At 43.1% G+C, this 14,913-nt stretch overlaps 1 protein-coding gene and 1 non-coding gene across 2 annotated transcripts; one reads left to right on the top strand and one right to left on the bottom strand.

Moving 5' to 3' along the window:
- Positions 1-499: 499 nt before the first annotated feature.
- On the bottom strand, positions 500-638 carry LOC112936753 (small nucleolar RNA Z247). The gene has a single exon (XR_003239177.1). It is a non-coding gene; the product is annotated as a small nucleolar RNA Z247 (small nucleolar RNA).
- An 8,691-nt stretch (positions 639-9,329) lies between these two features.
- On the top strand, positions 9,330-14,249 carry LOC4348266 (probable E3 ubiquitin-protein ligase LOG2). Its single transcript, XM_015759219.3, has 3 exons — positions 9,330-10,272; positions 12,951-13,452; positions 13,623-14,249. Exons 1-3 carry the CDS (start codon positions 9,692-9,694, stop codon positions 13,815-13,817), a joined length of 1,278 nt encoding a protein of 425 aa, XP_015614705.1. The 5' UTR covers positions 9,330-9,691; the 3' UTR covers positions 13,818-14,249.
- Positions 14,250-14,913: the final 664 nt, after the last annotated feature.

Below are 14,913 nucleotides of genomic sequence, written 5' to 3'. Positions count from 1 at the left end.
TAAGTTCCTTTTGGCTTGAGGAACATAAAGGACATCATTAAGATTAAGTGCCCGAATGGAAGTAGGAATCTGGGTGTGACCAATGTGACTAATATGCATACACCTGAGCCACTTGCTGTATAGATTTGTTCGCCATCATTGTACCTCTCACGCACGGAGAGCTTGTCTAGCTCGCCGGTGATGTGGTCTGTCGCCGCCGTATCTGCATACCAGTTGGTATCGATGTTGTAGCCATGGATTGCTGCAGCTGCACTCTTCTCCGGAACAAAGTCCTCGTTGTAACGGTACCAGCAGTCGGCCACCATGTGACCAACTTTGCCGCAAAGCTGGCAAGTTGGACGATTGCCTCGCCCGCCACCATTGCTAGGTGGTCTGCCGCCACGGCCACGGTTTCCGCCACCGCGACCGCGACCGCCGCCGCTGCGCCCTTGTTGGTTGCCTCCTCATCCCCGCGAAGCCGTGTTCATGGAGTGTTGGGCCGCCCGACGACTCAGGCGCTCCTCAAAGCTGAGGAGTTGAGTGTATGCGTCGGCGATCGTCACTGCTTTAGTGCGCCCAGTGATCACCGAGACCACCGGGTCGTATTCTTCATCAAGGCCTGCCAAGATGTATGCGACAATCTCCTAGTCGTCCATTCGCTTTCCAGCCGCTGCCATCTCATCACTAAAAGACTTCATCTTGTTAATATAATCTGTAATTTTTAGATTACCTTTCCTGGTTGTGGTCATCGCCATCTCATCACTAAAAGAATTCAATAATCTGTAATTTTTAGATTACCTTTCCTGGTTGTGGTCATCGCCATCTCATCACTAAAAGAATTCATCTTGTGGTAATTTTCAGTCTGGGAGCACAGCATGTTCTCTAGAGTCCTCCAGAGCTCGGCTGCAGTTTCTATTGACACCACCTGTGTCAGGATCTCCCTCGCGAGGGAGGAAAGGAGGTAGCTCAAGACTTGTTGATCTGCAACCACCCACTTGGTGTACTCTGGATTGGTGGCTTTCACCACCTTCTCGCCTTCTTTGACGTCGATGAGACGGGCCGGCGGCACTGTGGTGCCGTCCAAGTAGCCCATCATCTGTGCGCCGCGAACGGCCGGAAGAACTTGTGTCTTCCAAAGCAGGAAGTTGTTTCTTCCTAGCTTTTCTGCCACCGGTTGGCCGAACAGAGAAGGGGACGCCGTTGCCATGACGGAGGAGCTCGCCATTATCAATCTAGATGAGTTTGAGGAGTAGGCTCTGATACCATGTGGAAGAACTAGATTGATTAGGAAGCGTTATCACCTCCCGTGGGAGGCCGCACGAATATATTGATTGAGCCGGCAAAACGCGGCGAGAGTTACAGGGAGTTTGTTACATAGGATAAGCAACACAAAAGATAAGAAGATAACCAATCTAATCTTGAAACTTATCTCTACTCTAACAGACTATTGTAATGCAATTCTCCAATTGAGAAAGTGAGATGCTGATGGCAATTTTTAGCTGACCGGACATGCTGGAAATCTCGTGGAAACAGCAAGCATGGTAACATATTTCTGTCTTTTACCCATCCCGAGATGCTTCAAAGCTATTCTTTTTTTTGGATTAATGCGATCTCTCTACATATATTTCTGATGTTGATCTTCGCCTTATTCATTTCGTGCTCTTCCTTCTACTGCTTGGAATCAGGTATTAAATATTTTCTTTATGCACACAAGTTGGTTGATGAAACTACCCAATGCGGACATGCACTGGAATGCTTCCCTCGCATTCTACAACTAATACTGTTGTGACAAGTTGGGTGTTGATTATTACACCAAATGGGTTGAGTAAGTGTACTAACAAATGGAGACACAATATATGAGGAGGGACTGAGTATTCTCGTTCACGTTCTTTTCACTACGTACAAAAGCCTCTCTCTTCCCTTTATATAGCCAATTAGTGTAAGGCCCATTAGTGTGTTGGGCTGGCCTTCATGGGCCAAAAGCCCATGTTTCTCAACACTCCCTCTTGGGCTTTCACCAGCCACCACATATTGCTTATGCTTCATTAAAACGGCTCAAAAACCCAGTGGGAAAAATTGGAGAAAGAGTACATAACATATGTTTTGTGTGTTGCACGGATTGCCTAGTTAAAAACATTGATAAGAAACCGCGGGAAAACTTATCTATGGGAAAAAGAGTACGACCCACCCAATTATTCTTTATTAGGCACTTTCTCATTCTGGACTAAGTTTGACGAGTGAGTGAAATTCTCTCCATGAATTTTGCACTTCTCTAAGTCCCATCATCCCGATCCCTCGAATGCATCTTTCAAAAGGGGTTGCCAGTAATGATATAGTGAATAAATCTTTGAGATTTTAACGAGACTTAGTATGCAATACTTCGATTTTGTTTGTCTTATGCAGTTCATGAGCATAAAAGGACTTGGGGTTGATATGCTTGGTGAGATTGCTTTTCACTTAACCCATTTGTACTTGTGCGACACACGCTGCATTATCTTCATAGATAATTGTAGGGGTCTGGGTGGTGTTCAATTCACATGATTGCTGAATGTGGCGAATCATCCTACGAAGCCATACACATTCACGAGAGCCTTCGTATAGTGCAATGTTTTCCGAGTGGTTCGTCGAAGTTGCTACGAGACTTTGCTTTGACGATTTTCAGGAAATTGTCGTTCCTCCACATAGGAAAACATAACTGGTCTGTGACTTGGCTATGTGTGGATCTGATAGGAACTATCTTTGTAGCTCCAGAATGTTTCAGTTTATGTTCCTACCTATTGTCTGGTTATACCAAGAGAGATCTACAGTCTAATGAGGCTACTATGAAATATTTACTCATGGGTGGGGTAAGCTCTTCTATTCTGGTTCATGGTTTCTCTTAGCTATATGGTTCATCTGGGGGAGATCACACCGAGGAATCCTACCTTCCCCAAAGGTAGAACCCCTCTCTCTTTAAAACACTATACATTTAGCTACCCGAAAAACGAATGGTATCCCATATTCGGGCTGGCCTCTTCAAGGGGCCTCCGCTCGGGGACAACCGAACTCCGGTCTTACCTACCTTCAAGTCCAATCTTGGGTAGGCACTTTAGGCATGTCCTATTCCCTGGACCAGATCCGAATCCAAAAATGCATAATTGATGTCAGCTTCGATAACTGATATATACCCAGCATCTGCATATCCTACTTAGGTGAGGTCTTGGTTCTTTCTGTAGAACAGTCCCATGTCCTTGCTTCCTTTAAGATAACGAAGAATGTCCTTGATGCCTTTACAATGTCTCTTAGTAGGCTCTGTGCTATACCCTGCAAGTAAGTTGACGACAAATGCTATGTTCGGTCTTTGCACAATTTGCAAGGCACATATGTGCTCCTATTGCACTCAAGTATGGATATTCTGATCCAAGGACTTCCTCCCCCTCTTCCCTTGGTCTATACGGATCTTGGTCTACTTGGAGTGACCTTTCGACCATGGGGGTTTTCGAAGGATATGCCTTTTCAAAGCCAAATTGTTCCAACACTTTCTGTGTATAGGTCGACTAGTGCACTGAGACCCATTCGGGGGTATGCTCAAGCTGCAAGCCTAAGCAATACTTGGTTTTACCTAAGACTTTCATTTCAAACTCAGATTGCAAATATGAGTTTGCTTCTTCAATATCCTTGACTGTCCCGATGATGTTTAGATCATCGACATATACATATATTATGTAAAATCCATCATGGGATCTCTATATAAAAACACAAGGGCAATCTTCATAATTATTTCCCTTTTTTCTGAGGAAATTGCTAAGGCGATTATACCACATTTCCCCTGACTGTTTTAATTCGTATAGTGACTTCTTGAGTTGTACACTATACATATTTATTCTTGCCCTGTCTTAGTTTGGGACAAGGAAACCTTCTGGTACCTTCATGCAAATGTTCATGTCCAAGTTCCCATAGAGATAGGCAGTTACAACATCTATCAATTATATTTCCAAATTCAAATTTACTGCCATTGAGATTAAGTATCTAAAGGTAATTCCGCTCATGACCGGGGAATAAGTTTCTTCGTAATCGACTCCAGGTTGTTGGGTGAAACCTTGAGCTACTAGCCTTGCTTTGTATCTCACTACCTCGTTATTCTCATTTCTCTTTCGAACAAATACCCATTTATGTCCTACGAGACGTACCAAGGAGGGAGGGGGCAGCGCTAGCCCACCGCGCAAGGCAGGACAGGGGAGTCGAAGAGGGAGGGAGGTCGCTGCACAAGGAAGGTGGGAGCCAAGGGGAGAGGAGGGCAGCGCCAGCCTACTGCGCAAGGCAGGAAGCGAGCTAAGGGGGAGGGGGCGACACCAACCGTTCTGGCACCAAGGTTGGTGGGGGGCGGTGCTAGCTCGTTGCGCAAGGCAGGAGGGAACCGAGGGGGGAGGGGGCGCCAGCCAATCGCCAGTGGCAGAAGGGGAGCCGAGGCAGGAAGGGTAGGCCGCTCTGGTTTATCGACGCATGAGGGGATGCCAACGCTGTGTCAGAGGGGCCAGCCAGGGGGGAGGACGCTGTGACATGGAGAAGGCCACGATATGGGCTTCAAATACTCAGGAGACAAAAATCGAACCTAAAAAAACATACAAAGTCACTCTCATACATGCACGTCATACTTCCTTGATGCCGAACAAATACGATAACTTTTGTGGATCAAAACACGAGAAAAGTTCAATGGCATCATCATCAACTTAAAGTCTCAAATTTAAAGTGTTTTGCACCATGCATGGCATACTCGTGCACATTTCAATGCACAACATTCAATACTGCCATTATTACATGTCTTAGGGAATTTAAAAATGTCCTCGACCTCCAACTGAACTACTAGGTGCAACGAGTGCATTGCGCCTTGCTAGTGGCCTCTGGACCAGCCTCCTTGGCATGTTGTGCCCTATCCACCTTTCCCGCCCGTTCCTTTGCACGCTCGTTCTTCTCCGCAAACTCCCTTGCCATCTTCCTAAGCTCCCTCTCCTCATTCCTCTTCCTCTTAGTGTTCTCTATAGCCGCAAGTCTGAGACGATGATTGAGCTGTTCCTCTTCCTATTCGTGTTCCCTATGAATCATTTCCGTATTGTGGGGATCAATCTCCGTGTCAATCCATTTCACAAAGTCACACAGAGGAGGCAATGTCTTCGGTACCTGCACATTTCACGATTTAAAGGATCTTCATTACAAAATACAATGCTTTTAGGATCGCAACCTCAGAAATATAAAAAATTACCTCCACCGTCTTCTCCACATTTCTTTTCTTTTTCTTTGCCTTAGGCTTCGGCTTAGGCTTCTCTAGATTGTACGCAGAGTTGCGATACATCCAATTCCTTTGGTGGTGTGTCTTGTGATCATTGCAAAACGACATTCGTCACCACACCAACACATGGGACGGTTAGTATCCAGTGGAGGTAGTTTCCTAGGGCAATAACCCGCTGCATCCTTCCTGAACATTCTACAAAACCAAAATTGTCTCCCGCTACGTAAATTACATTGAAATTTTATCAATCACCAGCCTTAAAAACTAATTAACTTGACAAGCACTCAATACCCACATATATTAATAAAGTAAGTACATTAAATTTGTCATTTTTCATACAAATTTATAAAGTTATATTTAATTTCAGTAAATTTCTATCATGCGACCAAATTTGTCTATCCTTCATATAGTACATAGCAACAAATTTAACCTAAATCAATTTTTTCATACAACCATCTATTCATGTCTCAACTAAAAATTATCATTACCACATATATGTACTTGAAAAAAAATCATAGCACGAACAAGCACATTGCACATACCTAACACTACAATCATCAAATCCTTAATTTCAATGGTCAAAATAAAAAAAAATGGGCAAAAAATAGGTTCTAGCGTTACCCTCCGATCTACAAATTTCATCGATTAAAACGAAAAAAAGAGGGATGAATGGAGTATTATACCTCGCTCTTCGATTTTCCTAAGAAATCCCGCGAAAAATGGCTCCAAATTGAGTAGATTTGAGGAGGAGAGGTGAGGGGAGGGGGAAGAGAGAGGAGCAGAGCCACTTGGGCTTGGATAGGGAGGAGGGGCGAATGGGTGGGGAGGGCTGGGAGGTGGGGCCTGCGTGGTTAAGTACGCACACCCCCCTCGGGGGGTGCACGCTTTTGACGGTCGTTATAGACCAGTTTCGACCGTCAATATAACCAAAATAAAAGGAGAATTGGCTATGCTTGTAATACATATTTATTTTAGAATAATATATTTTCACTCATACTTGGAGTATTATTTGTTTGCAGAGATTAGTACATAAATGAAGAATAAATGAAGGAAAACTCACTCCTAAGCAAGCTCAAGGATAAAGGAGTCCACAGGTCAGGTATAACCGTCCTGAAACCCGCCATAACTGCCAGAACTGCCATGAGGACCCACCTATCAGCCCCTCTACCAAATCTGGAGGCTTGCTGGGCCGGCCCAGGTTCGGCCGAACCAGGGATTCGCCCAAATCCTGGCAGGGCCGGCTCAGCTCGGCCCTCCACGTGGATGCTTCAGATGCACCCCCAATGATGTTTGTGGGGCATTTCCGACAATTCCAACTGCCATAACCGTAATTGGGAGGTTGTATAAAGGGGTCACTTCCTTCACTTCATCACACACTCAAGCAAGAAGCTTTGATCCCTCTGTCAAGCTTAGTTTAGTGCTCTAGTACTAAGTGGAATAGAATAGGATAGTTCTCGGAGTCCTCGAGTCTTCGGAAGATCTCGGTATGGCTCTAGTAGCTTTTCTTTCTTCTTTTGTAAGACTTCTGGAATTAATAGAATATTCTTCTTTATATACCTTCGACACTTTAGTTTGCCCGAGTACTAGTTTTACTTTAGATTTGTGCCGATATAGTTGTGTGACTGGCCTACCAGAGAGGTGCAGTGGTGTGGGTTTAATGTTCATGCAAATGATTACTCTATATTATTCTAGAGGGTATAGAGTAGTATTTGATAATGTAAGCATGGTGTTTAGATTATTAGATATTATTAATTGGGCATATATGCTGCGGGACAGTAGAGGTGGGCCGCTGATCGTGATAGCTCAGTACGGGTATTCCTCCACATTAGTATATATTCCTAAGACAATTTTCTGGGTGGGTACTCCTCCGTATTTAGCCTCGGTTGGACGGCCATGATAGGTTGTCGTAAGAAACTCGGCAACCCGGGTGGTCTCTCGAAGCACCAGGAGGGCGTTGTTAAGGGGGTATTGGTCAACACAACTGTATACTAGCAAATGTGAACTAAAGTTGAGTGTATATTAGAAGTATAGGAATGACTACTTTTCTATTTCTTTTTCCACGTTAGTCTAGAATTATTTAAATGAGAGAATCTAAGTCCTTCTGCTTCGTGTCACCCTACCCATATAATTAAAGTAACCCTTGCATAGATTTTGATATATATGTAATGTATATAAGTTATTAGCAAAGTTCTCTCTTATAAATCTTCCCTTGGGATTAAACAAATACGATATCTTGAAATACTTCCGGGTGAAATGCTATAATGGTATATCCGTGCGCTTGCAGATTACTTCTATAACCATAAATATACCAGTGCTATTTTTGCACCGTTGCTGGAAATTCATATTCCTAGTAATGTCGTTAAGAAATACCAACACACGCCAGCGGTGTTAGTGCTGTGGTGGAGGGGCGGCGCTAGCAATATTGGTGCCGTCCTCCTGCCACGTCAGCACGTGGCTGCTGTGTTGGTGTTGTCCAGTTGGACCACGCGCCAGCGACTCTAGCGTCCCAAAAATGATTATTCCTGGAATAAGTTTTCCAGGAATGTATTTCTAAAATAAGTTCCAAGGCCCTCGATCCGTGTGCTTGCGCATGATTCGTCAGAGGTGTGTTTCTTTGCATACTGGCTCATTTCACTTTCACTTTATTGTATGTTCCCTACATACATAGTATTTCTTCAAGACAAATGGAACTACATTATTCAATACATATATATGTGTAAGAAATGCTAGTTCTTCTTTTATATATTATGATTTTATATATTATGGTAGTTGAATGTAAGCCGAAATCGGTAAGTAGCGACCGCCAACACTAGGTTAGAACAACATGACTACAAGTGGCATGTATTATTGTTTTTAAACAAATAAATTATTATGGAATTTTAAGAAGCATCCATTATTGATAGAAAAACAATGATGATAAAACCTGCGTATGAGGGGATCAAACTCAGTCCAATCGGCATGCTCTAGCAGCTCCCCACAAGATGAGCTACATTTTGTTCTTGGCTTGTATTTTTTTTCGCAAACGCGTAAAAGGATTGCACGCTAATATAATAGACGAAAAGAGTTTAATTACACCACGCAATCAGCCAGACCAGCTTATGCTAGTGAAAGGGAGAAAAAGCAAAATAAAAAGCTAAAGCTAGAGAAACTACGACAGCTAAGCACAAACTCCAAGTAGCGGGAATGGGCCTAGCCACGCTACACTCCCAACAAGTCCCCAAAAGCGGCAACGCTAGCTAAAGACCACAGATGGCCCTCCAAACGGATGGACTCCAGGACCATTGAGACGAAAGAGAGCGCGGAGTCGAAAACTCTAGAGTTCCGTTTCTTCCACACCTGCCAAGAGACCAGGAGCACCAGGGAGTCGAAGTCGGCGCATAGATGCTCAGGTAAGCAGGCCCTAGAGGATAGCCAACAGTCCTGGAACCAGCTGCCACAGGGAGAGAGAGGGCAGCCCAGCCAGAAGGCGACAACACCCAGAACCAGATCTGCTGAGCGAACACGCAGTCGAGGAGGATGTGGTTCGCTATCTCAAGATCCTGAGAGCAAAAGGGACAGGCCGAGTGACTATCGATACCACGCTTCTAGAGGAGATCAGCTGTCCAGTAGTGCCACTGGAATGCAAACCAAAGAAAGAATCTGCATTTAGCATTAAAAAAAATACTACATTCGTCCGAAAATATAAGAATCAAATACCGATGATACGTTTTCCTAATGTAACGTATCTGGATAGGGAGTGTATGAAGCCTGTCTAGATACGTTGTCTCAGAAATATCCCGTCCGATCCTAGAATCTTGTATTTTGAGACGGAGGGAACATGAGACGGAGGGAATGTATGTTTTAGATCGATATTTTTTGTTATTTATGTTTATGGGTGGAATTGTTGGCTGTGGCAGGTTTTGGGTGGCATAATTCATGTACCATACATATATTTTAAAATTTTGTTTATGTATTTTACATTTCTTTGTTAAAAATCCTACTAAATATTTTTAAAGTGAAAATATATCTCTCAAAATTAGCGGCGGGCAAACCGCGAACGTTACAAAATACTAAATATTATGGCAAAGTCCCTAAAATCCTAGTTGCCGAAAAAGCGGCCACTTTTGCGAGTGGAGCGTTACGCAACCATCCACAACCAAAAGAGAAACAGAAAAAGCAACAGCATTTCCTTCCCGTTTCTTCCCCCAATCTCCGATCGAAATCCCTTCTACTCCCTACTAGTATCTCGTCGATTTCGTTCCCTAGCCAAGCGCTCCAGGTCGTAAATTCCACCCAAATTCGTTGCCTCCCCCACTACCCAACCCAAATCCGTAGAGGAACATAGCAGAAGTGAAGCCAAGAAACCAGTAAAAAAGCAAAGCTTCCTTGCTTCGATCGATTTATGATCAATTTTTGAAGATACTTCCGGCCACCGCTGGTCGATTCCGGCGACCCCGTTTCCAGGAGATGGGGAACATGGGCAGCAGCGGCGGCCACCGTCGCCGGAACAACGGCCACGGCCGGCATCACCACCATGGTCAGCCCACCGCGCCGCCGCCGCCGCCGCAGCAGCAGCAACAGGAGGTGGCGCCGAACCGCTACGTGTTCGCGGCGGCGAGCCCTTACCCGCCGCAGTACCCGAATCCCAACCTGCCGCAGTACTACCCGCAGTACGGGAACTTCTACCCGCCGCCGCCGCCATCGATGCCAGGGCCGCTCCCGGCGCCGTACGACCACCACCACCGTGGGGGTGGGCCAGCACAGCCGCCGCCACCACCGCCGCCACCCCAGCCGATCCATGCCGCAGGGGAGTTCCCGCCTGCTATGCTGCAACAGCATCCCCACTACCATGGCTGGGGTGGAAACTTCTCGTATGGTCCACCTACCCAGCCGCCGGCGCCGGCGCCGCCGTATGTTGAGCACCAGAAGGCTGTCACCATCCGTAACGATGTGAATCTCAAGAAGGAGACTCTCCGGGTTGAGCCTGATGACGAGTGCCCTGGACGATTCCTCATCACCTTCACCTTTGATGCCACCGTCGCTGGAAGGTGAGATTTGTGATGCTTGTTTATTTATATACGTACATGTGATGTACTACTCCATACCTATACATACATGTTGTAATAGTGTAGCATATAACATGATGAGCTGATGACCGTAGCTGTGATATCTACAGTTTCTTGTTACCATTGAAATGTTAATGTTTGTTTTTTCTCTCATGTTGACCTTGACCTACAATTTCATGTTGGCTCCTTCTATGTGTTTTGTCAAGAATTTTGATGTTCCCTATCTTGATGCTGATGTTTTGTGAGATTCATCTTTCTCTATATTATGTCACACTCACCAAGAAATAATCGAACTAAAAAGGGAACTAAAGAATCGTTGTAGAACTGAAGTACATTTCTAGCAGATTCTTGTAGCTGAACAGCTTAATTTCTAGGGGTGATAAAGGTCATTGTGGAAATTTATGTTTTTATGGGTCCATGGGCACCCTAGAATTTTAGTTGGTACAGTATTTGTGTTTGTGAACCAAGGAGAGCCCAACAAATATGGAAGTAGAGCTGACATTATACTCTGGGATGCTAAGGAATTGAGGAATTTGAGCAGTATGTTCAGATCGACACCATGTAGGTGGAGTTTCGTTTGGCTTAATTGGCGAAGTTTATTACAATGGTGCCTGATTAAGTGATTATTTTAGTAGTTCCATGATGTGAGTTCGTTAATATTAAGAGTCAGTTTGAGTTTTAATTTGAGTCGGTGGTCTATATACTAGCAGAGTGTTTTAGCAAATGGGATTAACCAAAGGGCCATATTATTGTAGCATTATTGGACAAGATTCGCCTGGCCTGCTCGGTTATGTTGGTTTTCTGCGTGTGGTTGGGCCTGTGCACGTTGGAGTCCATGCTGGCTTGGTCTCCAGGCCCAATAAGTCTGCTCATAGTCTTTGTGCAGAGATTAGATTAGTTTTTGCTCTCGTGTGTTTGCCTATGTTTTTGCCCATCGTGTTGATGTGAAAAGAAAGGCCGTACCTGTGCATTGCTCCATGACATGACCCTTAGTTCCTGCTGGTTCCATATATTGGTTAAAGTTTTGCACTTTTGCCATACTACTAATTATGTTGGTTCTGCCTACTGGAGTGCTAGCCACGGTTTTGGTTTACTTCGAGTGCTTTGTTGTTCTAACCTTAATTTGTGTCATATATATTTATGCTTTTTGGACTCTTCACATTGCATCCATTCAGAGTAAAAAATTGCTGCTCTTTGTTGGTACCGTGAAAGATAGAGGGGAATAGGGTACTTGCTACCGGGTGCTCACCATATTTTGATGTTATAACTTACTGACAAACAAAAGGATGGTAACAATAAGTGACAAGCGGCAAAGAGAATTACAACTTCCATTATCTTTGAACCATCAAAAGTGAATGTTCACTTGCATATTGAATTCTGTTTACAGAAAATTAAGCCCAATTTTTTGTGGGCTGGGCCCTTCATGGACCACAGTTGGCCATAGTTATTAATTCTTTATTATGAATTTTCATGTCATATTATAGGATAAATATCTGTGACCAACATGCCATATTGTAGAAATGCCTAAATGGTTTCCCAGCATAATTTTTTTTTATCAATTCTTGTAGTTTGTACGTTCTTAATATTTTTGTGGGAACTTAAGATGACATTCAGTTAGAAGAAGTGAATTTGTAATGTAGGCGCCATTGCTCTATATCATGTGTGAAAGCTTGAACTTTGGAGTCAACCGTTTACCTAATTTTCTGGATGATCTAGGTTTTGCTACTGAAATCAAGGAATTAGCTGCCCCAGTTAGTGGTGAATGTAAACAATGTAGCTGTTGTTTAGCCAAGGGCAGTGCTAGGATGTACAGAATCATTTAAAGCCATCTTTTGTTAGGCTTTGTTCGGCAGCAGTTGATTGGGAGAAAACCCCCTTGTTATCCGTGCCTTCCTGAACTGCTAAGTGGTGCATTTTTTACAAAAGATTTCTACAGGAAAATTGCTTTAAAAAATCATATTAATCCATTTTTCAAATTTGAAATAATTAATACTTAATTAATTATGAGCTAATGGCTCACCTTGTTTTGCGTTATCTTTTCAATCTTTTCCTTTTCATCTCCTCTCAAACACACACTTAGTCCTCACTTTGTTTTAGAAAAAAATAGATCATGCTTTTAAGCTATCATATTGTGTCTTGTTGAGTTATTAGTGTGCATCTTTTATGGAGTAGTAGAAAAATATCCCATGCTTGTAGTTAGCAATGGATAATCAGTATCATCTCCATTTCTTGCTTTGTAGTTCGTTACCTTTAGAAACTTGTTTTCTTTCCTGTTTCTGTCTTCGGCATCTTTTTTACTGTTCGTTTTTCTCCTAGTACCTTTGTAGACTGGTGTCTACATTAGATTGTATTTTGAAGATCAATGTGTAGGGACAGGAGGCTTTATTTTAATTGGTAATCACTAGTTTATTAGTGGTGCTAATTGTTTGTTCAATCGGTATAATATTTTTATGGTGATCAAAGTTTTCTTTGTCTGTACATTGTCCATTACATGAGTTGTTCTCCTCTGATGTCTAAATATATATTTTTGCAGGAGGTGTGTAATCCTTTACTCTATCTCTATAGCTGTGCATACTGTCGACTGATTTGAAGTTACTTTTAGTTGATTTTAACTTGTGTTTCTTCCTTTTTTTAATGAATTGTGTTTCTTTGTTGAACAGCATGACTGTTTACTTCTTTGCAAAGGAGGAGCTGAACTGTAACCTTACAGCAACGAAAGAAGATTTACTCAAGCCAGTCACTGTAACATTTAAAGAGGGTCTTGGTCAAAAATTTAGGCAACCTTCAGGGACAGGAATTGACTTCTCGTTGTTTGAAGATGCTGAATTATTTAAGGAGGGAGAGATGGATGTATATCCACTTGCAGTGAAGGCTGAAACAACATTCTCAATTGGTCAATTCTCAGAAGGGGAAGAACAAAAGTCACAAACTCCAAATTCACAGATCACCCAGGCTGTATTTGAGAGGAAGGAGAATGGGGATTACCATGTTCGTGTTGTTAAGCAGATCCTTTGGGTCAATGGCACGAGATATGAGTTGCAGGAGATTTATGGAATTGGAAACTCTGTTGAAGGTGACACCGAAGGGAATGATCCTGGCAAAGAGTGTGTTATCTGCCTATCGGAGCCAAGGGATACAACTGTCCTCCCATGTAGACATATGGTAAGTCTTGAAACAGGCTCTTGAGTTTATGTTTGTCCTTTATTTTACTTTATGCTGAAATTATGTCCTACAACTCTTCTGTTCATGTTTTACATAGTAGATGCCTAGATCGTCATCGTCGTGAAATTTTCGGAATGACAAACCCTTTTGACATTTTCCTTATGGTGCAGTGTATGTGCAGCGAGTGCGCAAAGGTTCTGAGGTACCAGACCAACCGATGTCCCATCTGCAGGCAACCTGTGGAGCGTTTGCTCGAGATCAAAGTCAACAACAAAGGTGAAGAGCAACAGCAGCAGCAGATACCACAACCACCACCACCTCCTTCAACCGCGCCTCCGCACCAACAGCAAGAGTCGCAAGCGTGATCGCATTTGAACTTCATACATATTACATACACTACTTGATGTCTGGTTTGCTGCCTCCATATATACAGGAGCTCCCCTTGAATAAGTGGAAAACAGGGAGAAGACATGTGCGTTTTTAGTATATGTGAGCACAAAAGCTTGCTGCGCGCGGTGGCTTGCAAACTTGCACTTCAGTGCTGGGTGTGCTGAGGATGGGTTAGTTAATACCCTGCATCCATGAAAACAAGGTTTGTACATAAATTCTCTCTACTTGTACTACTGCGACAGAAATTCTCACGATTTGTATTACTGCGGCTGATGGAAGTGGAGTGCGTGTGCGGTATTGGCTATAGTTCTGTCGTTAACTTGCCCTTTGAGGCAACAGTATGCGTGTAATTATCTGGCAATTACTCCCATCAAACAAGAGCTAAATGGATATTATTTCCCCGTCAATGGCTATCTCATGTATCAGCGATCAAATATATCTCACTCTGGTCCTGTGACATTTCAAGTGTCGATGGAAACTGATCAAGAGAAATATTTGTTGCGGGACTTTACGAAGACTAAAGCAAATCAAATCAAACATACAAAGAATATTGAATTATAGTTAAAAAAAAGGACAGCAAAATTATTTGTGGACCTGCTCTATTACAGCCCGTAACGAATATAATGCTAAAAGAACGTATGATATGCAATAAACACTTTGGAAAGGATCGCCAAATTTGATACTATATTAAATTACACAGTAATTAATGTTTGTAATGTACTTCCTAAGCTGTACGACAGGAATACTATTACTGTACGAAAGAAATAATATTTGTATTGCACAGTAATTAATGTTTGTAATGTACTTCCTAAGCTGTTCGACAGGAATACTATTACTGTGCTCCCTTTTCTTTTTCTGAAACATGCCTAGCTTAATTATATTATTCACGTTGCCACGTACAACGACTTTTCGTCAGGCCGGCGAATACAGCTGGCCGAAGTATATTAAGAGAAAAGGAGAAGCTATACAACATACCCCAACAACGGGCACACGCTCGTAGTGTGTCAAAGCACCGCCTTTATAAACTTATTTACAAGGGCTAAAGTCTCCCTAATGAGTACACTTCGGCCT

The sequence above is a fragment of the Oryza sativa genome, chromosome 10 (assembly GCF_034140825.1).
Source record: "Oryza sativa Japonica Group chromosome 10, ASM3414082v1".
NCBI lineage: Eukaryota > Viridiplantae > Streptophyta > Magnoliopsida > Poales > Poaceae > Oryza > Oryza sativa.
The sequence above is the reverse complement of the archived record's forward strand: the minus strand, read 5'-3'. Positions and strand labels throughout refer to the sequence as shown.

Excerpts from the sequence above, each read along its gene's own strand:
- LOC4348266 (XM_015759219.3), top strand. The coding sequence starts at position 9,692 with ATGGGGAACATGGGCAGCAGCGGCGGCCACCGTCGCCGGAACAACGGC. Across the intron at positions 10,273-12,950 it reads GATGCCACCGTCGCTGGAAG|CATGACTGTTTACTTCTTTG; the intron begins GTGAGATTTGTG and ends TTTGTTGAACAG. Across the intron at positions 13,453-13,622 it reads TCCTCCCATGTAGACATATG|TGTATGTGCAGCGAGTGCGC; the intron begins GTAAGTCTTGAA and ends CTTATGGTGCAG.